General features: G+C 52.6%; 1 protein-coding gene across 1 annotated transcript; it reads left to right on the top strand.

The window, feature by feature from the left end:
* The first annotated feature begins 1,337 nt into the window (after positions 1-1,337).
* PFAS (phosphoribosylformylglycinamidine synthase) lies at positions 1,338-20,114 on the top strand. Its single transcript, XM_084764114.1, has 28 exons — positions 1,338-1,447; positions 5,104-5,280; positions 6,362-6,497; positions 6,987-7,092; positions 7,708-7,897; positions 8,000-8,105; positions 8,474-8,614; positions 8,721-8,845; positions 8,997-9,125; positions 10,138-10,269; positions 10,385-10,513; positions 13,034-13,107; positions 13,222-13,378; positions 13,642-13,703; positions 13,812-13,973; positions 14,259-14,384; positions 14,514-14,645; positions 14,890-15,120; positions 15,256-15,436; positions 15,522-15,605; positions 15,817-15,972; positions 16,123-16,242; positions 16,467-16,612; positions 16,722-16,929; positions 17,007-17,098; positions 17,183-17,297; positions 18,151-18,474; positions 18,568-20,114. The coding sequence occupies exons 2-28, from the start codon at positions 5,139-5,141 to the stop codon at positions 18,876-18,878; spliced, it is 4,017 nt and encodes a 1,338-aa protein (XP_084620240.1). The 5' UTR covers positions 1,338-1,447; positions 5,104-5,138; the 3' UTR covers positions 18,879-20,114.
* The last annotated feature ends 1,397 nt before the right edge of the window (positions 20,115-21,511 follow it).

Below are 21,511 nucleotides of genomic sequence, written 5' to 3' on the forward strand. Positions count from 1 at the left end.
CAAAAACAAAACACCCCACCTTGTTCTGAGAGAGAGAGAGAGAGAGAGAGAGAGAGAGAGATTGATAGAGGAAATGGACAAAATATATAGAATGTTAGTGATATGGAAAGGGGAAAAAGAAAGTCAGAGGACTGTCTGACACTCCAGTTCATGATACCCAAAGCCGCCTTTTGGCTTGTGAAGGCCCCTGCCACATGTGGTACACATACGTGCATGCAGGCCAAACACTCATACACATTAAAAAAGAAAGAAAGAAAGAAAGAAAGAAAGAAAGAAAGAAAGAAAGAAAGAAAGCCAGGAATGGTGGTGCATGCCTTTAATCCCAGCACTCGGGAGGCAGAGGCAGGCGGATCATGGTGAGTTCGAGGCCAGCCTGGTCTACAAAGCGAGTCCAGGACAGCCAAGGCTACACAGAGAGACCCTGTCTTGAAAAAACAAAAAACTGAAGGCAAAAAGAGAGAAGGGAGAGAACAAGTAGAATTTTAGACATTTAAGGCTCTTCTTGTGGAGCCTCACGTGTGACCACGCCCCCTGGAGGGGGAGGCCTGGCGGCACTCAGAGGAAGGATAACAGGCTACCAAGAAGAGACTTGAGCATATACAGGGGGAGGAAATCCCCCTCAGGAACAGTCATAGGGGAGAGGAATAAGGGGAAAATGGGAGGGAGGGAAGAATGGGAGGATACAAAGGATGGGGTAACCATTGAGATGTAACAAGAATAAATTAATAAGAAAAATAACAACAACAACAAAAAAGAATCTTCTTGCTCAGATTCCTGAGTTCAAAGTGTTTGTCATGACTGGAGGGGACAAAAGAGTCAGATTCCAGTAATTGAACGAATGTAATTTTTCTCCATTGTTATTTCAAGTTCAAGGTGTCTTCTCTTTTTGGATTTTTGGTTTGATTTGGGTTTTTTGTTTGTTTGTTTGTTGTTGTTGTTTTTGGATTTTCGAGACAGGGTTTCTCTGTGTAGCCCTGGCTGTCCTGGACTCGCTTTGTAGACCAGGCTGGCCTCGAACTCACAGGGATCCGCCTGCCTCTGCCTCCGGAGTGCTGGGATTAAAGACATGCGCTACCACGTCCGGCCTTTGGTTTGTTTTTGTTTTTGTTTTAATTTTATTTTTTTGACTCAGAGTCTCACTATGCATCCTTGGCTGTCCTGGAACTCGCTATTTAAACCGGGCTAGTCTCGAACTCAAAGAAATCCTCCTGCCTCTGCCTCCGCTTCCCCAAGTGCTGAGATGACAGACTAGGAGCTCCACCTAAGGCCCAAATGTGAGTTAAAGAACTGGGCTTGACCCAACCCACAAGAGGGCGCGGCGGCACCGCCCACAAAGGGGCGTGGCCTCCCTGGTTCCCTCAAGTTAGGGCTCCGGCGGCGGCGCTCGCGGATGACGTAGTAGCGCGCCAAGATTCGTGGAGTCTTGCCGCCGCTCCGACGGCTTCGGGTGAGTAGAACTCGGGCGTCCTTCCCAGAGTTCGCCCCCTGGTGCGGTTCCATTGGTCAAACCCTCAGCCGGGCCGGGGCCGCGTCGGTTTCCCGCTCAGGCCCGGCTGGGTCCAGCTGGGCCCGCGTGCCTTAGGGAGAGCATCCGACGGCTGGAGCACGTGTCCTCTACGTGGACCGGATTTAAACAGCCTGCTGTCACGGTCCCATTCCGCCCCCGTGTCTGAAAATCTACCGACTCCCTGCTTTGTGTCAGGCCCCACAGCCGTTGGGAGTGCAGCCCCGGAATAAAAGCCCTGTCCCGTTACGCCTAGAGCTTCTGTTTCGCTGGCAAACCGGAGGTGTAGCTCGTAGAACGCTCACCTGGCATGGGGCCCTGGGTTCGAGTCCCACGACCTCGGTTTAAACCAGGGGTCGTGAAGAATACTTGCAATTATAGCACCCGAGAGACGTTTGGGAGAGGAAGGTTTAGAAATTCGAGGTCATCTTCAGTTACACAGTGCGTCAGAGGTCACCCTGGGCTAAACGAGGCCGTTTTGTTTGTTTTGCCTTTTTTAGGATTTCTCTGTGTAGCCCTGGGTGTTCTGGTATTCTGTCCACCAGCGTGGCCTTGAACTCAGATCCACACACCTCTCATTATACAGCCCCGGTGGGCTTGGAAATATATAAACCCTGAAACTCAAGCGATTTCCCCTTCCTCTGCCACCCGAGTGCTGGGATGCAGGGCCTGCATCACCGTGCCTGGCAAGTGTTTATTCAGTAAGCCAGCTCAGCAGCCTAGAAGCCATGCTCTTCATGCTAGCTTGTGGCAAAGAGGATGTGTTTGTCCAGTAGTGGAATCAGACTGGTGAAGGCTCCGGTGCAACTGAGTGTGGTGGTGCATGCCTGTAAGCCCAGCGTTTGAGGGCAGTAGCAAGCAGATTGTGACTTCTAGACCAGCCTGGGCTATATAATAACCGGAATTTCTCTCAAAGAAACTAAAACATTGATCAGTCCAAATGAGTGACTAGTAGGACTAGTGAGGTAGGAGACCTGAAAAGGAAAAGAAGTTTAAGATATTTTTTGAAGTAGTTTTTTTTTTTTCATTCTTTTTTGAGACAGTGAGCCTGGGACTCACTGTCTATGTCTAGACCCGGCTGGCCTCAAATTTATACAGATCCGCCTGCCTCTGCCCCCCAAGTGCTGGGATTAAAGGAGTGCGCCACCAAGCCCAGCACTGAAAGTAGATTTGTCGGCGGATTGATTATACAGAGAGGCTGAGGGGAAGACCAACTGAGGTTGGCTTCGTTTTTTACTTTCTGTAGTTCTGGGGATTGAACCTTGGGGGACTTGCACATGCTAGGCAAGTGCTTTATAACTGAATCCTATGCCTGTGCACTCCGTTGAGCAACTATTTGGATGGTTGTAGTGTTCCCTACACTGGGGAATACCAGAGGAACTGCAAATCTTACTGATAGCGAGTGCCAGCAGTGCTACAGTTACTGCCTAGCTTCCAGATCCCGTCCTAAGAACTCAGTAAACTATTCCTCTTGAAAAAAGAGAAAAAGGGAAGAAAAAGATAAGTTTCTTAGCGCCTAGGCTAGCCTCAACCTCCCTGCCTCCACATTCCATGTGCTGGAATCACAGGTATGTGCACTTTGCCCAGTTTATATGGTCCCAGGAGTCAAACTGCTAAACATGCGTGCTAGGTAAACATTTTGCTGGTTGTATTTTTGACACCCTTAATTGTAGACGTGATGGTGTTTAAATGTACAAAATCTGGAGTTTTAGAGAGTCGCTGTTGGGAAAAGTTATAGGATATTTTGGCAAATATTAGTTTGAACACTATCAAACTGGCATTTTTAATTAGAAACATTTGAATGGTGGCAGTTTCACTTGGCTGATTTTTAGTAGGTAGTCTTTGAAGCACAAGACTGGATGAAGCCACTTAACACAAAAGAAGGCAAGTGGGACAGAACCCTGGGCATCTGACACGGAGAAGCTGAGCAAAGGAACAGCAGCCAGGTGACTCAGAAGGTGGCGGAGGCACAGAAGAGCACTGCGTCCTTGAAGCCAGGAGAGGAGAGTGCTTGAAGAAGCAGCCCAGACTGAGTCACAGGCTGCTGAGAGGGCACAAGGACAGCTGAATGGCCTTGGATGCAGAGCGTCACTCGCAGCACTGGCCTTGGACAGGGTAGCAAAAGAATCCAGTTCTGTTTTAGAGAGTTCTGTCCCCATTTTGTGATGCTCAGGTCAGGCCTGTCAGTCAGCACACTGGGCACTCAGCCTGCTGCTGAGCTCCCTGAGCGCGCTGTTGAGGTCAGAGGACAGTCTGTGGAAATTAGCTTTCTTCTTCCATTAAGTGGGTTCTGGGACCTGAGCTCACATCAGTAGGCTTGGCGGCAAGTTTTCTGCACCTGCTGAGCCATCTCACTGGCCTGTGGTGCAGCCTTGGCTGTTCCGGACTTACTCTGTAAGCCAGGCTGACCTCAGAGTCACAGAGGAGCACCTGCCTCTGCCTCCCTGAGTGCTGGGATTACAGGCGTGGGCCACCATGCCTGGCTGTCACAGGATTTTTTTGTTTGTTTTGTTTTGTTTTTTGAGACGGGGTTTCTCTGTGTAGCCCTGGTGTCATAGGATTTTTAAGCCCGAAATCCATATGCATCTGTGCCAAGTTATGGTTGCATTTTCCCACCAGTCAGGATGTATGGATGGGGACTTCCTTAGGTGGTGCACTCACCCAGCTCCCGTTGGGGGACTTCCTTAGGTGGTGCACTCACCCAGCTCCCGTTGGGGGACTTCCTTAGGTGGTGCACTCACCCAGCTCCCGTTGGGGACTTCCTTAGGTGGTGCACTCACCCAGCTCCCGTTGGGGACTTAGGTGGTGCACTTACCCAGCTTCCATTGGTTGGGTTATTCAGTTGTGGTGAAGCTTCTTGCTTAGTGTTTGTGTCTCAACTTGCCAAGCAGGATGTCACTTACCCAGGGAGGTCTTGGGAACTTAAACTTTATTTGACCCCTATTCAAAATGGAAGATTTTTGGTTCCTTCTTACAGTCAGTTTCTTGTAGAAACACTTCCCAGCTTTCACACTGCTGACCTTGTGTCTGTGCGTGCATGGTAGGCGAGATCCAACTCTAGCTTTGTAGAAGGCACCAGTCCCATTTATCAGGGCCCTACCCTTGTCACCTCAATACTGCTAAAGACTTCTGTTCAAATGCTGTCACATGGGAATCAGGGATTCAGCATGTGAGTGCAGACAGTTCATGACAGGTGACATTTATCGTAGGGAGTTTTTCCTAGCTGCTCAACTATCAGGCTGGTGTCCCTGTTCTTTAGTGTTAGCCACACTGAGCTGAAGTTGTCTGATTTATTAGTTCATAGTAGGCTCTTTGAGACCTTGCCAAGGAAGTGCCTGCATGCCCCTCCCCCACATCAGGGATGCCCTGTCATGGGTGTTCACATGCCTGGAGGGTACGCCCAGGGCCGAGGCATTGCTGTCCTGCAGAGTCATCCCTTCCCAGCCTGAAAAGCCTACATTCTACAGGATTAATGAAAAATCACCAGGGTGACCTTTTTCCCTTACTGTTTTCTGAGTCCCCCCTATAGTGTCCCCCTTCTCTGTCTCCAGTGTCTGGCTGTCTGTGAAACTTGAAATCAGTTTCTTTTTTCTTTTTAGGAACCTAATTCATCTCTGGAAGGTCACCTGCGGAAATGGCCCCCGTCCTTCACTTTTACGTCCGCCCCTCCGACCACAGTGGGGCAGCCTCTGGACGTGTTCTCCAGAAGCTACAGGAGAAACTGCCAACCCTTCAGAGTGTGGAGACTGAGCTGTGCTACAACGTGCACTGGGCAGGTGGGGCCCAGATGCTGGCTTTAAATTTTGTCCTTTTGGGGTTTTTTGTTGTTGTTGATGTTAGCCAAGGCTCTGTGACTAAGGATGCCCGTAAGCTCCTGATTCTGGTGTCTTTACCGCTGAATGCTGGGCTTACTAGCATGGGTCATCACAACAATGTCAGATGTGGGGCTTTTTTGTTTTAATTTTTTATTACATTTGGTTTTATTTTTAAGTGTGTGTGTGTGTGTGTGTGTGTACACATACAAGAGTCCAGAAGAAAACTTTGGATCCCCTGGAGCTGGAGATACAAATGACCTTCTGATGTGGGGGCGATGTAGGGTCTGGGAATCGACCCTGGCTCTTCTGTAAGAGCAGACTGTGATATTAATCCCCGAGCCATCTCTCTATCCTCCTGTTTTGTGTGTGTGGAAGTGAGGTGACTCTTTTTTCCATCATGTGGCATCCTGGGTTCCGACCAGGGCTTTCAGACTTGGCTGCAGGTACATTGGGTGTGTTTGTGTTTTACCTGCATGTATGTCTGTGTGCCCTGTGCCTGGTGCTGCAGCGGCCAGAAGAGGGTGTGGATCCCTGGGTCTGAGCTTACAGGTAGTTGTAAGCCACCATGTGGGTGCGGGAACCCAACCCAGGTCCTCTGGAAGAGCAGCCAGTTCTTTAACTGGTGAGCCAGCTCATCCCCTTGGTGTTGGGTTCTTGTTGTTGTTTTGGTTTTAATTAATTTGAGGCAGATCTTTCTGTGTAGTCCTGGCTGTCCTGGGGCTTGAAATAATGTCCAAGCTGGCTGAGAACTTGAGAGCTCCTCTTGTCCCTATCTCCTGAGTGTTGAGACTAAAGGTGTGGGCTACCCTGGGTGTTGGTTTCTTTTTGTTTTTCAAGACAGGGCCTCTCTGTGTAGCCTTGGCTGTCCTGGACTCACTCTGTAGACCAGGCTGGCCTGGAACTCACAGCGATCCGCCTGCCTCTGCCTCCCGAGTGCTGGGATTAAAGGCGTGCGCCACCACGCCCGGCCAGCGGCGGTTTCTTAAAGGAGGTGATCTGGTACATGAGGCAGTGTCTTGAAGTGCCCCTGTCCTGTCTGCAGCTGAGACCCTGCCAGGGGCTGAGGACATGAAGAAGCTGATGTGGCTGTTCGGCTGCCCCTTGTTGGTGGATGATGTTGCTCAGGAGTCCTGGCTTGCTCCCGGCTCCAATGACGTGCTGCTGGAGGTGGGACCCAGGTACGTGTCGGTGTCTTCCTGGAGCAGCGAGGTCGCACGTTCCTAGGCGCACCTGGCTCTCACACACTGAAGTAAGGGCTTGCGCTGCAGTAGCTTCTCTCCGCTCCTGTTTCTTAGGACTTAATGCATGCTGAGTAGGCACTACACTGTTGAGCAGTTTTTCTTTTGAAACTTGATTTTGCTGAGTTTCCCATACTGGGTTTCTGTATGGGTGTGTGCAGGTGCCAGTGGAGGCTAGAGCATCGATGCCCTAGAGCTAGAGTTCCCGGCAGTCGTGAGCCTCCTGACGTGGGTGCAACGAACCAAACATGGGTCCTCTTGAAAAACAGTGCACCCTCTTGCCCCTGAGCCTCTAATTAGTTGTCAAAGGTTTCCTTGACATCCAGTCTGAGGCAGGAGGCCGGTGGTAAAGAGACAGCAGTGTGCAAGGTCCACCTTCCCAGCCGATGCTTGCCACGGCCCCGACACCATAACTGTCTCTTTCCTCAGGCTGAATTTCTCCACTCCAGCCTCCACCAACATTGCTTCCGTGTGCCAGGCAGCTGGGCTGAGAGCTGTGGATCGGGTAGAGACCACCCGGCGCTTCCGGCTTTCGGTGAGTGTAGGCGTGGTGGTGAGAAGGCAAAAGGAGCAGGTGGACCAGAGATTAGATCCTAAACGCTAGCAGAGTCACAGGAGAAGCAGCAGGGGAGTGCTCTCGGCCTCAGGCCTGCCCTGTGTGCGTGGGAGGTGTCTGTTGCTTGAAGGTACCTGGTTGAAGGGTGCATGGGCCAACCTGACTTCCCAGACTGACCTGTGTGTCCTGGCACAGGTTCTCGCCCAGAAGGGCTGTGTGTCCTTTCCCCACCACCACCCCCTCCCACCAGATGGGGTTTCTCTGTGTAGCCCTGGATACCCTGGAACTCAGTGTAGACCAGGCTGGCCTTGAACTCACAGAAATCCACCTGCTTCTGCCTCCCTAGTGCTGGGATTACAAGCGTGCTCCACCACGCCTGGCTGAGAAGGGGACTTTTTTATTTTGTTCTTTTTTTTTTTTTTTCTTTTAGCCTTGACCTGAATATGCACACTCGGTGGGAGGAGGGCGTTTGCTTGAATCTAGAGGCCTTGGCCTTGCTGCCGGTACTCGCTGTGTGGGGGCGGTGTGGTGAAGGAGCCCTCCCTCTTTGTTCTTCAGCTCCGCCTGTCGCCTTCTTGTGTGTCTTCCCACTAGTTTGCCAACCCCCCCACGGCTGACATGGCCGCCGTTTCTCTGGCTGCCTTGCATGACCGCATGACGGAGCAGCACTACCCTGACCCCATCCAGAGCTTCTCCGCTCAGAGCATCCCAGCCCCGCTCAGTGGCTCCATCGATATACTAGCCGAGGGCCGGCCTGCCCTGGAGAAGGCCAACCAGGAGCTAGGTGAGCAGGAGTCCGTGGGGGTGAAGGAAGGGCCCGGCACGGTCCAGCAGGACTGCGGTGGCCTGAGGCAAGTTGTCAGTTCTTCTAGGGTTTGTCTCCTAGGTTTGGCTCTTGACTCCTGGGACCTGGATTTCTACACCAAGCGTTTTCAAGAACTGCAGCGGAACCCGAGTACAGTGGAGGCCTTTGACTTGGCCCAGTCCAACAGGTGAGGGGGAATGCCATTGTCGGCCATGTTGGCTCCTGGAGGTTGGACCAGGCCAGCCTCGAACTCACAGCAATCCACCTGCCTCTGCCTCCTGAGTGCTGGGATTAAAGGTGTGTGCTACCACGCCCGGCCTTCTCTGTGTCTCTTGAGGCTCTGCCCTCTTTGCCCTGGTAGGCATTTACTGTTAAATCTTGCTTTTACCTTACTTTGGTTCTGGACAACCCACAATAGCAGAATAGGTGGTGATTTTCTGGAATGTACTCTAACCTAAGTATGAGCTAGCCAGGACCGCTGTTGACTGCTGTTGAGAAGATGCAGCCTGAGGAGTGACCGTGCTCTGTGCCTTCTCCTCCATGTCACTCCTGCAGTGAGCACAGCCGACACTGGTTCTTCAAGGGCCAGCTCCACGTGGACGGGCAGAAGCTGGCACATTCCCTGTTCGAGTCCATCATGAGCACTCAGGCATCCTCAAACCCGAACAACGTCCTCAAGTTCTGTGACAACAGCAGGTTGGCTGCGCCCTGGGCTGGAGAGAAGGGAGGCCTTGGACCTTGGATGGATTGGCATGGCTCTCGGAAAAAAGACAGGGTATAGAGCGACTGACTGTGTCCGTAGTGCCATCCAGGGGAAGGATGTCCGGTTCCTACAGCCCGAGGACCCTACGCGACCAAGCTGCTTCCGGCAACAACAGGGCCTTAGACATGTTGTCTTCACAGCAGAGACGCATAACTTCCCCACAGGTGGGTCCCAGTGCATCTAGGTAAATTTAGAGAGTAGGGGGACACCAAAGTCCTAGGCCCTGGGGCTGAGCCTAAATTGTCCTTACTTCTGTGGAGGGTATTAAGGGTGGCTCCCTGTGTCACCTGTGTCCCCTTTGCTTTTTCTTTGCAGGAGTGGCCCCTTTCAGCGGTGCAACCACAGGCACCGGCGGCCGTATCAGAGACGTCCAGTGCACGGGCCGTGGGGCCCACGTGGTGGCCGGCACTGCTGGCTATTGCTTTGGAAACCTGCACATCCCAGGTTCTAGCCTTTCCTTCTCTACCCACCTTCCCTTCCAGCTCCTTGTCCTGGCGGGCACCAGCACTCACAGCCCTTAGTCTGAGGGTCACCTGGTGTCTTCTTGGGAGGCAGAGCCTCCAAGTGATCGCCTGCTGACCATGAACACGAGTAGTGTGTTGGGAAAGGTGGAAGTTATCGGACTGGCTTTGAAGACACTTTTCTCTAAAATAACAGCATTCGCTTAATAAGAAACCATGAGACTAGGTTATCTTATGATCAATACTTGCCTGCCAAATCCAGTTTCTTAGAAAAACTAAGGGGCTGTATGTGACAGAACTTTTCTTGGGGACATGAAACACACCTGTCTAAAAGTGAGTCCAGGAGATTACCCTTCTTAATTTTTTTAAAAGGTGGTTCCACTATGTGGAATTGAACAAGCTCATGCCTAACCGTTTATACTTTTCTTGGAGAGGACCTACACCTGCTGGTTCAAAATCACTTGTAACTCTGGCTGCATGGGATTCAAACCCTCCTGTGGTGTCCACGGGCACCTGTGCTAGCATGTACACACACAAGCGCCTCTGTGGGGGCCACTTAAGCAGTCTAATTCTAGGGTGTGGCTGAGTGGTAGAGTTTGCACTTAGCATGTGTAAGGCTCTGCTGGATAACCAGCTTTACTGAAAGATAAGAGGCACCGTAAATACGCTCTACCTGTGGCCTGAGGTTTGAATCCCAGCACTCAAGCAGAGGTATCTCAGTTCCAGGCCAGCAAGGGTACATAATGAGAGCCTGGGGGCGGGGGAGGTATTGAAGATGGAAAGCAAGCCAGTGTTTAACTGTCCACTTTACACCTCTACACTGTCGCCACGCAGATCGGTAGCTTCTGTGGTGATGTCCTCTGTCTTCCCCTTTTCTCTGAGTGCTGGGATCAGCCCAGTGCCCTGCACATGCAGGGTGCGTGCTGAATTGCCGAGCTGCCTCTTCAGCTCTCGCCTCCACTTTTACAGTATTGAACCTTATTTTTCCACATCAGGCTACAGTCTGCCCTGGGAGGATCCAAGTTTCCAGTACCCTGGGAACTTTGCCAGGCCTTTGGAAGTTGCTATTGAGGCCAGTAATGGAGCATCTGACTATGGCAACAAGTTTGGAGAACCAGTCCTGGCTGGTGAGCCGTGGGGTGTATAAGAGTGGCTCGCCAGAGGGGCTGGTGGGTGTGGGGAGGCCCAGGGCCTGTGGGGCTACAGATACGGTGGGACTTAACCTCCTCACTTCCTCACTAGGATTTGCCCGCTCTTTGGGTCTCCAGCTTCCAGATGGTCAGCGGCGTGAGTGGATCAAACCCATCATGTTTAGTGGGGGCATTGGGTCCATGGAAGCCAAGCATGTAGGCAAAGAAGCCCCAGAGCCAGGTAAGAGCCACCCCCCTCCTCTGCATCCCGCCAGCCTCCTCTGCAGCACAGGGTGGCCACAGCGTGGAACTGGCTCCTACTTCTTCTGCTTACAACAGGTTGTCAAGGCAGGAGAGTTTTCTGTTAAGTGGGCACCCTTGATCTCTTCCCTGGGCCCCTCACCCCTCCCTCTGTGTGAAGGCGTTGAAGCCAGGGTTTATATTTTGTACCTGCTGTGTGCTGAGGACTTTTATCTGCTGGCTCAGTGCAATAGAGCAAACATTTATTGAGTGCCCACCAGTTGTATGCTGGGTACTATGTTCAGGGCTGTGGTTAAAGTCAAAGTTCCAGGCCAGCTGGATGGCTCAGTGGGTGTCAACATTTGCCAAGCAGGCCTGAAACTCATGATGGGAAGAAAAAACTGACAACGAAGGTTGTGGTGGCGCACGCCTTTAATTCCAGCACTCGGGAGGCAGAGGCAGCTGGATCTCTGTGAGTTTGAGGCCAGCCTGGTCTGCAGAGCGAGTTCTAGGACAACCAGGGCTACACAGAGAAACCCTGTCTCTGAAAAAACATTTAAAAGAAAGAAAGAAAAAGAAAAAAAAAGAATTAACTCAAGGGGTTGGCGAGAGGCTCAGAGTTAGGAGCATGTGCTGCTCTCGTGGAGGAGCTGTGCTCATTGCCAGCACCCCTGCGGCTCAGCCGTCTGCAGCTCCAGGTCCAGGGGAGCTGACTTGTGCTCACCAGGTGCACACATGGTGCACATACACACTTGCAGGCAACTACGTGTGTGTGTGTGTGTGTGTGTGTGTGTGTGTGTGTGTGTGTGTGTGTGTAATATGATAAAGAACTCTTTAAAAAAGGAAAGGCCTGGGTCCTGTTGACTGACTGGCGACTTTGGCCTGTAGCTCAGGCCGTGGAAGGATGGCTGGAGATGAAGCCTGGTCCCTAGGGAGCGTGACTGCCATGCACAGGAGCCTTGGGTTTGATCCCTAGAGCGTCCGTAAGCCAGGCGCTGTGGTACGTGACTAACCCTAGCACCCTGGAGTTGGGGGTAGATGTTCAAGGGCATCTTGGCTGTGTGTTGAGTTTGAGGCCAGCCTGTGCTATCTGGGACCCTGTCAGATGCACGCCTCCTACAGTGAGGCAGGGAGGAGAACTACTTCCTCTTGCCTCGGAGCTTCTACACACAGGTTGTTTCCGTTTCTCCAGTTATTTTTGGTCCTACTTGTGTTTCCTGTGTGTGTAGACAGGCCCATATGTTTATACGGTTGCAATGAACAAACACATACACATCTTTTTTTTTTTTTTTAAGATTTATTTATTTATTTTATGTATGTGGGTGCTCTGTCTTTGTGTACACCAGAAGAAGGCAGCAGATCTCAGTATAGATGGTTGTGAGCCACCGTGTGGTTGCTGGGAATTGAACTCAGGCCTCTGGAAGAGCAGCTAGTGCTCTTAACCTCTGAGCCATCTCTCTAGCCCCCATCTTTTTTTTTTAATATTTTTATTTGTATTACTTTTTTTTAGATTTTAATAGAATTACGTCATTTCTGTATTTTCCTCCTTCCAGACCCTCTGATACACTCCTCTTTGTTTATCATTAATTGCTGTTCCTTGCACACCTGCACATGAAACATGGAACACGCTGTGAATTTGCATGCCATCCTGGTGCAGGGCCCATGCTAATCTTCTTTGTATTTTCCCAGTGTTAGGATATGAGCTACCAAAGAGAGCACTTTGTTTTGGTTTTTTGAGATAGAGTCTCACTGTGTAGTCTTGGCTGTAAGTCCTAGAATCCCCTGCGCAGATCAGGCCCTCAGTTATGTTTTGTTTGGGTTTAATTTAAAAGAGAGGTTGTTTTGTGTGGTTTAGGCTTTATATTATGAACTTTAGGGTCAGGTTAGCATTTTGTGAGAAAGGCAGCAAAGACGTTGATATGCGCTGTGTTGAATCTACAGTTAAGTTGTGGGAATGTTGCCCTCTAACAGTGTTGTCTTGCAGTCTGTGTCTAAAAGCCTTGATTTACAACTTATATTTGCTAAAACAACTAATTCAGTGTTTACTATTGCACATGGATGATTATGTGTCCGTGAATAAAACTGCAGACTAAGTTTCTTGATATATATTTTCCCTACCAGAGAATAGGTGTGTTGGTAATTTAAAAAAACAAAACTAGTTACTTATTTTTACTTTATGCATATGTGTGTAAATTCACTATGAGTATATAGTGCCCACCAAGGCCAGAAGAGACGTCAGACCCTCTGGAACTGGAGTTGGAAGCAGATGTGTGTTGTCCTGTAGGTGCTGAGCACTGAATCCAGGTCTTCTGGAAGAGCAGTGCTCTTAAACACTCAGCCACCTCTCCAGCCCTGTGTCTAGTCTGTCTTCCACAGGCTGTGTGGTTGCTCTCTCCTCTGCCTAGTGGACTCTTGTGGTCCTGTTGCCCTCACATCAGGTTCTTTTGTGTTCATGGCGCCTTGCTTTATTGGCCTTTTGTGTAGCTTCCCTGGGCTCTGGCTCCACATCCCTTCCTTGCAGGCATGGAGGTTGTGAAGGTTGGAGGTCCTGTGTACAGGATCGGAGTCGGGGGCGGTGCTGCTTCTTCTGTGCAGGTGAGGGAGAGGAAATCATTAAGGGGGCTTTGATATCCCTGGGCCCTTTGTGGGGTGCAGTGTGGGTGGAGCTTCCGAGAGTCCCTAAGATGAGCTGTTCCTGTGCTTCCTCAGGTTCAGGGGGACAACACCAATGACCTGGACTTCGGAGCTGTGCAACGAGGGGACCCGGAAATGGAGCAGAAGATGAATCGTGTGATCCGGGCTTGTGTGGAAGCCCCAGGAGGGAACCCCATCTGTAGCCTTCATGACCAGGGTGCTGGTGGCAACGGTGAGGGGCGCGCTCCAGGCGCCGGCCGGGTCTACTTGGTCTTTGGCCATATTTAGTTCAGGGAGAAGCATTGAGGATTTGCAGGCAAGCACCAAGCTCTGCGGCACCTTCTCCATGCCCGCTCGGGGGTGGAGGGGCAGACCCTGCTGCTGCCGTGGAGGCCAGATAGTAAACGTAAAGCCACAGCTCTTCCGGGGACACACAGGTGCCTCCTGGGCTGACTGTGACCAGGCTGCCCCCTCTCCCTGTTCTTCTCTCACCAGGCAACGTCCTGAAGGAGCTGAGTGACCCAGCGGGAGCCGTCATTTATACCAGCCGCTTCCAGGTCTGTAGTGCCGTCCCTGAAGCCTGGCCATCGCTGCCCATTCCTAGCAACAGCGTGAAGCAAGGCAGTGCCCACGGATCCTTCTTTTTCTTCCCTGTCTATCTGTAGCTGGGTGACCCAACCCTGAATGCACTGGAAATCTGGGGGGCCGAGTACCAGGAGTCGAATGCGCTTCTGCTGAGGCCCTCTGACCGGGACTTCCTGAGTCGTGTCAGTGCCCGTGAACGCTGCCCAGTTTGTTTTGTGGGCTCGATCACAGGAGACAAGAGAGTGAGTTGGTCCCAGTGATCTGGAGCTGGGTCCTTGGGCTTGGGGGATCAGAATGAGATCAGATGGAAGTGGGGAACAGTGGGGGTCAGGAGAAAGGAGGGGGACTCCTCAAGGAAGCCAGACAGGAAGTGGGCACAAGAGGAGTGGGGAACAGTGGGGGTCAGGAGAGAGGGAGGACTCCTCAAGGAAGCCAGACAGGATGGGACAACTTTCCTGCCTGCTGGAACATCCCCCGCTGGTGTTGAAGGTCTCGTTTTCTTTGGGGGCTGTGCCTGGGGTCCACAGATTGTGCTAGTGGATGATCGAGAGTGCCCAGTAGGGAAGAGTGGCCAGGGAGACGCCCCCCTGACACCTCCACCCACCCCTGTGGACCTGGACCTTGACTGGGTTCTGGGAAAGATGCCTCGAAAGGTACGTGAGCCAGGGCTGGGGAGTGTTGCCAGTGGCCGTTCTGTCATGTTAGTTTTTCCTTGTCTGTGTTTATCACCTGTGTGCCCAGCCCTTCCTGGGTACTTATGTTTGGCCACTCTTCCATTTCAGGAGTTCTTCCTCCAGAGGAAACCCCCTGTGCTGCAGCCTCTGGCCTTGCCTCCAGAGCTGAGTGTACGCCAGGCTCTGGAGCGGGTTTTGAGGCTGCCAGCTGTGGCCAGCAAGCGCTACCTCACCAACAAGGTCCTCCTTGCCCTCCACTTGCTGTTCAGCCTTCTGCGTTGTTCCCTGTCAGTCATCCTGGCGCCCACCCCCACCCCCCACCCCCGGCAGTTCCCTGGGCTCTGGGAATAAAGGGGCTGGGGACCAGGCCATTCCTATTGTCCCTGCTACCAAGAACACTTCCCGTATGGTCTTGCCTGCAGTTGAGGGCACAGCCAGCCTTCCTTGAACCTTGCCCTCTTTCCTGTTGCATCTGGTTCCATAGGTGGATCGCTCTGTGGGTGGCCTGGTGGCCCAGCAACAGTGTGTCGGGCCCCTGCAGACTCCTCTGGCTGATGTGGCTGTTGTGGCACTGAGCCACCAGGAGCTCGTGGGAGCTGCCACAGCCCTGGGAGAGCAGCCAGTCAAGAGCCTGCTGGACCCCAAGGTTGCTGCCAGGCTAGCTGTGTCTGAAGCCCTCACCAACCTGGTGTTCGCCCTGGTCACTGATCTCCGAGTGAGTCCTCCGTAGCGTTTGTCCTGTGGTTCCAGGCCCTGGCATCCGACAGTCACTCTCCCTCCTTCCCGTGTTTTCTACACTTAAACTCCCAGGCCCTCAGCATCTCTTTCCTCTCTAACGCCATGTTCCCAGGATGTGAAGTGCAGCGGGAACTGGATGTGGGCAGCCAAGCTCCCAGGTGAGGGTGCAGCGCTGGCCGATGCCTGTGAGGCTATGGTGACAGTGATGGCAGCGCTGGGTGTGGCAGTAGATGGTGGCAAGGATTCCCTCAGCATGGCTGCTCGGGTTGGCACTGAGACCGTGCAGGCGCCTGGTAAGGAGGAGGCCCTTGTGAGAGGGAGGAAGGGGCTGCGGGCCTGGGCGGGGCCTCGCTTAGTCTTACTTCTCCTTGCCTGTAGGGTCACTGGTCATCTCAGCATATGCTGTCTGCCCAGACATCACAGCCACCGTGACCCCAGACCTCAAGCATCCTGGAGGGAGAGGTATGGCTTCGTCTCCCTCGTGCTTGTGTGTGTCTGAGCTTGTTCCTTAGCTTGGGTCTATGTTATGAGTCCTGGTCCTCCCCCTCTCGGCCCTGAGCTGTGTTGCTTCTAGGACTGGCAGTTGGCGGTGTCTTACTGTGCAATGATTGGCAGTGCTGGGGACACTTTGAGGCGTGCTCTGGAGCTGCCCTCCCCTTCCTTGTTTCCTCAGGTCGGCTGCTCTATGTGCCTCTGAGCCCTGGCCAGCACCGGCTGGGGGGCACGGCTCTGGCCCAGTGTTTCTCCCAGCTCGGGGAGCACCCTCCTGACCTAGACCTTCCGGAGAACCTCGTGCGTGCCTTTCGAATCACCCAGGGGCTGCTGAAAGGTGAGGGGGCCCTGCTGTGTGGTGGCAGACATGTGGCAGGCGCTTGCCTCCTGACCAGTGAGTGTGGGCTGCCTGCCTTCTCACACTCACTGGCTCTCCAGATGCTGTGGAGCTTTGATGGCTGAACTGTATCTTTCCTTGTTCCTCCAGATCGCCGTCTTTGCTCAGGGCATGATGTCAGCGATGGAGGGCTTGTCACCTGCCTGCTAGAGATGGCCTTCGCTGGGAATTGTGGGATGGAGGTGGATGTGCCTGCCCCCGGAGTCCATGGTGAGAAGCTTGAGGTCTAGCGGAAGGCCTGTGCTGCCGTCCTTCCTTGTAGATCTGCTGGGGTAGAGAACGTGATCTCTCTGACCGTTGCTCCTGAGTCTGAGCTGAATCCTCCCTTGCTGTCTCCACTTCTGAGCTGTGCTCTTCTAAGACTCTCACAGCCTCTGCTGCAGCTTCCAGGGACGGCACCTGCTCATCCTCACTCAGCCCCGCTTCCCTTCCAGCGCTGCCTGTGCTGTTTGCTGAGGAGCCTGGCCTGGTGTTGGAGGTACAAGAGGCAGATGTAGCCGGAGTCCTGCAGCGGTACCAGAGTGCAGGCCTACACTGTCTGGAGCTGGGCCACACTGGTGCTGCTGGGCCGCAGGCCATGGTGAGGAAGCCAAGGAGAGGATAGTATGCAAACCTGTCAGCAAGTGCCACTCTGGAACCATCATGGGGCCACACTTTCTCCTGGCCCTTCATCACTGTCCCCTCTCCAGGTCCGAGTGTCAGTGAATGGGGCTGTAGTGGTAGAGCAGCCTGTTGGGCAGTTGAGAGCCCTCTGGGAAGAGACAAGTTTCCAGCTGGACCTCCTGCAGGCTGAGCCACGCTGTGTGACAGAGGAGAATCGGGGCCTGAAGGAGAGGACAGGACCCAGCTACTGCCTGCCACCTACCTTCCCCGTGGCCTCTGTGCCCTGCAACCCTGGTAAGGGAGTGTGGACGGACCTGCCCTGGGGTTTTGGGGTGGATAGGTGCCCTTCTACTCAGAGACACATCTTCCAGGTGGCCTCATCCCCCGAGTTGCCATCTTGCGAGAAGAGGGCAGTAATGGAGACCGGGAGATGGCTGACGCCTTTCACCTGGCTGGGTTTGAGGTAGGCGCGGTGCCTAGCAGAGCTGGACATCTCGAGCTCATCTTGGCTGTGTGTCGCCTGACAGTTTCCTCCCTGTGCTATTAGGTGTGGGATGTGACCATGCAGGATCTCTGCTCTGGGGCCATCAAGCTGGACACGTTCCGCGGTGTGGCCTTTGTGGGCGGCTTCAGCTATGCAGACGTCCTGGGCTCTGCCAAAGGTCAGTGTGCAGACTCCTTGAGAAAATGTCTTCGGCTCCTTCTCCCCAGCCTGGGGCTGGCTTGTCACCCCCACAGAGTCAGGCAAAGTGTTCCACTTCAGGGCCAGAGGCCAGCAGAAGGAGTAAGGTATCTGAAATGAGGCAGGTGGCTTTGCAGAGCTGTGCAAGCCTGGGTGGCCTAGTCCATCTGAACAGGTGGCTGCGCGTCAACTTGGTCAGATTGCCCTGCTCTGTGGGGAGGTGGCTGAGCACAACGAGGCCTTCGAGTTCAAGTGAGGCCAAAAGTTCAGGCTTTTTATGTGTGATTTTTAAAAATTTTTTATTTTATTATTATTATTTTTTAAAGATTTATTTATCATTCTGTATACAGTGCTCTCCTTGCATGTACACCTGCAGGCCAGAAGAGGGCAGCAGATCACACTACAGATGGTTGTGATCCACCATGTGGTTGCTGGGAATTGAACTCAGGATGTTTGGAAGAGCAGGTGGCGCTATTAACCACTGAGCCTTTATTTTTTATTTTAAATGAAATAGGATTTCACAAAGCTCAAACGCACAAAATGGCCTTGGAAGCCATCTTCTTACTCTGGCCTTTCAGGTATTGGGATTTGCAGGTGTGAGCTACCCACACTCAATTGAAATCTTACTAATGAATCTTGGACAACTACATAAAATTGTTAACAAATGTTTTGGCTTCGTGTAAAGACTGTGTCAGGCTTTCTTCCCTCGGGTTTGCCCCAGGCTCTGCAGAGGGGGCCTGGCTGCTAGAGTGAAGGCTGCTGTCTCCTTCATCCCCTGCTTCTGCTTTTCTCAGGGCCCTTTACATCTCACTCTGACCTACTGTTCTTCCTAGGTTGGGCAGCTGCAGTGACCTTTAACCCACAGGCCAGGGCAGAGCTGGGCCGCTTCCGCAGGCGGCCAGACACCTTCAGCCTGGGCGTGTGCAATGGCTGTCAGCTGCTGGCCCTTCTGGGCTGGGTGGGAGGTGACCCCGATGCAGAGCAAGACGCGCCAGGCCAGGCCTCCCGACCAGTCCAGCCGGGCCTCCTCCTCCGCCACAATCTGTCTGGGCGCTATGAGTCCCGGTGGGCCACTGTGCGTGTGGGGCCCGGGCCAGCCCTGATGCTTCAAGGGATGGCAGGCTCTGTGCTGCCTGTGTGGAGCGCTCATGGGGAAGGTGAGGCTGGGGAGGGCGGGGCTGGGGCTGGGGCTGAGGCCTGGGCTGGGCCTGAAGAGGCTTGGCCTTCACTTTCCTCTCCTTTGCTCCCAGGTTACATGGCGTTTTCTTCTCCTGAACTCCAAGCCAAGATCAAGGCCAGGGGCTTAGTTCCTCTGCACTGGGCAGACGACGATGGGAACCCCACAGAGCAGTACCCCTTGAACCCCAATGGGTCTCCAGGGGGCATGGCTGGCATCTGCTCCCAGGATGGCCGCCACCTGGCGCTCATGCCGCACCCCGAGCGGGCTGTGAGGCTCTGGCAGTGGGCGTGGCGGCCCGCTCCCTGTGCTGCCCTGGCCTCCTCCCCGTGGCTGCAGCTCTTCATCAACGCCTGGAACTGGACCCAGCAGGACAGCTGCTGAGGAGGCTGCGTGACCACCCTGGCCACAGCTCATCTTCTGAGTCGGCTGTCCTCTTCCCATGTGCTTTCCAGAAGCATCTTAGACAAGAACCAAAATACTAGGACGATATCAGCTGCTCTGCTCATTTTAGCCTTGCACCTGCTGGAGCTGCCCTCAGTTCTTGAGTTAACATGGCTCCCCGGCACCAGCCTCAGGCTCCAAGGACGGCTGGCAGTGCAGTGGGTGGGCCGGCTGCGCTGCCCTTCTTGCCAGTGATCATCACCATGTCACCCTCTTTCTCTCGTTTTTGAACTCCGAATGAAGTTTTATATCCCCGTTTCTTTCTTTGGCTTTTGAGACAGTCGTTCTGTCTGCAGCCCAGGCTGGTCCTGAACTCACGGATCTCTAGCTTCAGCCTCTGGTGAGGGCCACTGTGCTTGGCGCTGTTGAGGGTCTAGGAAAACTTGCAGCAGCGCCCCCCCTCCCCCGCCCACCCCTCCCAGTCTCCTTGCTCTCATCTGAAGGAGCAGCTTTCTGGACTCCTTCTCAGCCTGTCGCTGCTGGTTGTTGCTTCTGACCATGCTGAGGGGCTAGCCTGCGCCACCTCAGACCTCGTCTCTGATTCTTGGTTCTCATAATTGAGCAGCCACCCTTCCTAGAGCAGCCCCTTAGCTTGTTGGCGTACTGCCTCTGCCGCTCAGTCTGGTTGTTTGTTTTTCGAGACAGGGTTTTTCTGTGCAGCCTTGGCTGTCTTGGTGCTCACGCTGTAGACCAGGCCGGCTTCAAGCAGCCTCTGCCTCCTAAGTCTGGATTAAAGACGCGCTCGCCCACTGTCCGGCCATTCATTCTGTTGTTGTTCCCGCACTGGCACTGCCTCATGGAGTTTATAGTCTTAACTGCAGTGTACTGCCCAGCTAAGGAGATGCTGGGTTATTTGTGTGTCTGAATTCTCATAAAGATTAAGAAAAGTAAGCCCGGCATGGTGGCACACGCCTTTAATCCCAGCACTCAGGGAGGCAGAGGCAGGCAGATCTCTTAGAGGTCAAGGCCAGCCTGGTCTACAAAGTGAGGACAGCCAAGGCTACACAGAGAAACCCTGTCTCAAACCAAAACAAAAAACAAAACAAAATAAAAAATTGAAAGGCAATTTCCAGTTAAAAGGAAAGTGTAATTTTTTACAACTTGAAAAGGACAGCAAGGTGCCCCACCCCCGGGAAGCTCTCCATCATGATTAAAGGAGTTTCTTTATTAAAAACACATTGCATCTTGGATCTCTAAAGGCATGAGGGCTTGGGGGGAGATAGTCATAGTTGAGGGTGTGGTAGAGCGCTTGCCGCGCATGCCGGATGTGTGAGTTCCTGAATTTGATCATCCTCCAGCACCACAGAAGGGAGAGGTGGAGACAGGAGATCAGGTCTTTTTGCTTTGCTTTGTGTATTTCTGAGATTCTTACGTTGTCCTGGCTGGCCTTGAACTCATGTAGCTGAGAATAATCTTTAAATCCTGGTCTTCTAAGTACCATTTTGGGCATGTGAACATTCCCTTTGTTGCTGTACAGGAATTTATATTTTGCCAGTCAGGATGGTACATGTCTTTAATCTCAGCACTTAGGAGGCAGGGGCAGGTGGCTATTTGTAAGTTCAAGGCCAGCCTAATCTGCATAGTGAGTTCCAGGCTAGCCAGGGCACACTGTCTCAAAAGTTACATAGAATATAACATAAATCTATAAACAATATATTTAAACCTGAGCTGGCAAAATGGCTTGGTGTGGCCCTTTAATACAGTTCCTCATGTTTTGACTGCCTCCCAACCATAAAATTATTTTTGCTGCTGTATCTGTGTTTTCTGACAATCTTAGGCAACCCCTCTGAAAGGGGGCATTCAGCACACGCCCAAAGTCACGACCCACAGGTTGAGAACCCCTGACTTTGTGGGTACAGGTGTTTGCCACTGAGTCTAAAGGCTTGAGTTCAATCCCTGGAGCCCACATGGTAAAAGGGAAGAACCAGCTGTCCAAAAGCTGTCTGATGCCTCACACGCATAAAGCCATGGCACTTGTACACGTGCACATCTGTTACCCGCTGTGCAGCAAACTGCTGGTGCATGCCTTTGATCCAGTCAGTGATATTTTAAGGAACTTTTTGACACTGGGAAATCTTAAGTGAACAAAAGTAGGTCCATAATAGTGAGCACCTGTCACTCATCACCTGGCTCCAGCAGAGGCCGCCCGTGTGGCCCACACCTTCTCACCGCCACCTGGCGCTCCGGCTGAGGCTGCCCGTGTGCCCCACACCTTACTATGGCCACCGTTTTGCAGCAAATGTTAGTTCTTCAGCCATAAATACTTAAGCATGTATCTCTAAGGATGAGATTTTTAAAAAAATATATAAGCCACTTAAAAGCCAGGTGTGGGAGGTTGAGAGCATTGGCTGCTCCTCCAGAGGTCCTGAGTTCAATTCCCAGCAACCACTTGGTGGCTTACAACCATCTGTAATGTGATCTGGTGCCCTCTTCTTGTGTGCAGCTGTTATATGTGAATACATTGTATACATAAATAAATTTTTTTAAAAAAATTTTTTACATGCAGAGCTGGGCATGGTGGCACACACCTGTAATCCCTGCACTCAGGAGGCAGAGACAGGCAGGTCTCTGTG

The sequence above is a fragment of the Acomys minous genome, assembly GCF_964271855.1.
Source record: "Acomys minous genome assembly, chromosome: 16".
Taxonomy (NCBI): domain Eukaryota; kingdom Metazoa; phylum Chordata; class Mammalia; order Rodentia; family Muridae; genus Acomys; species Acomys minous.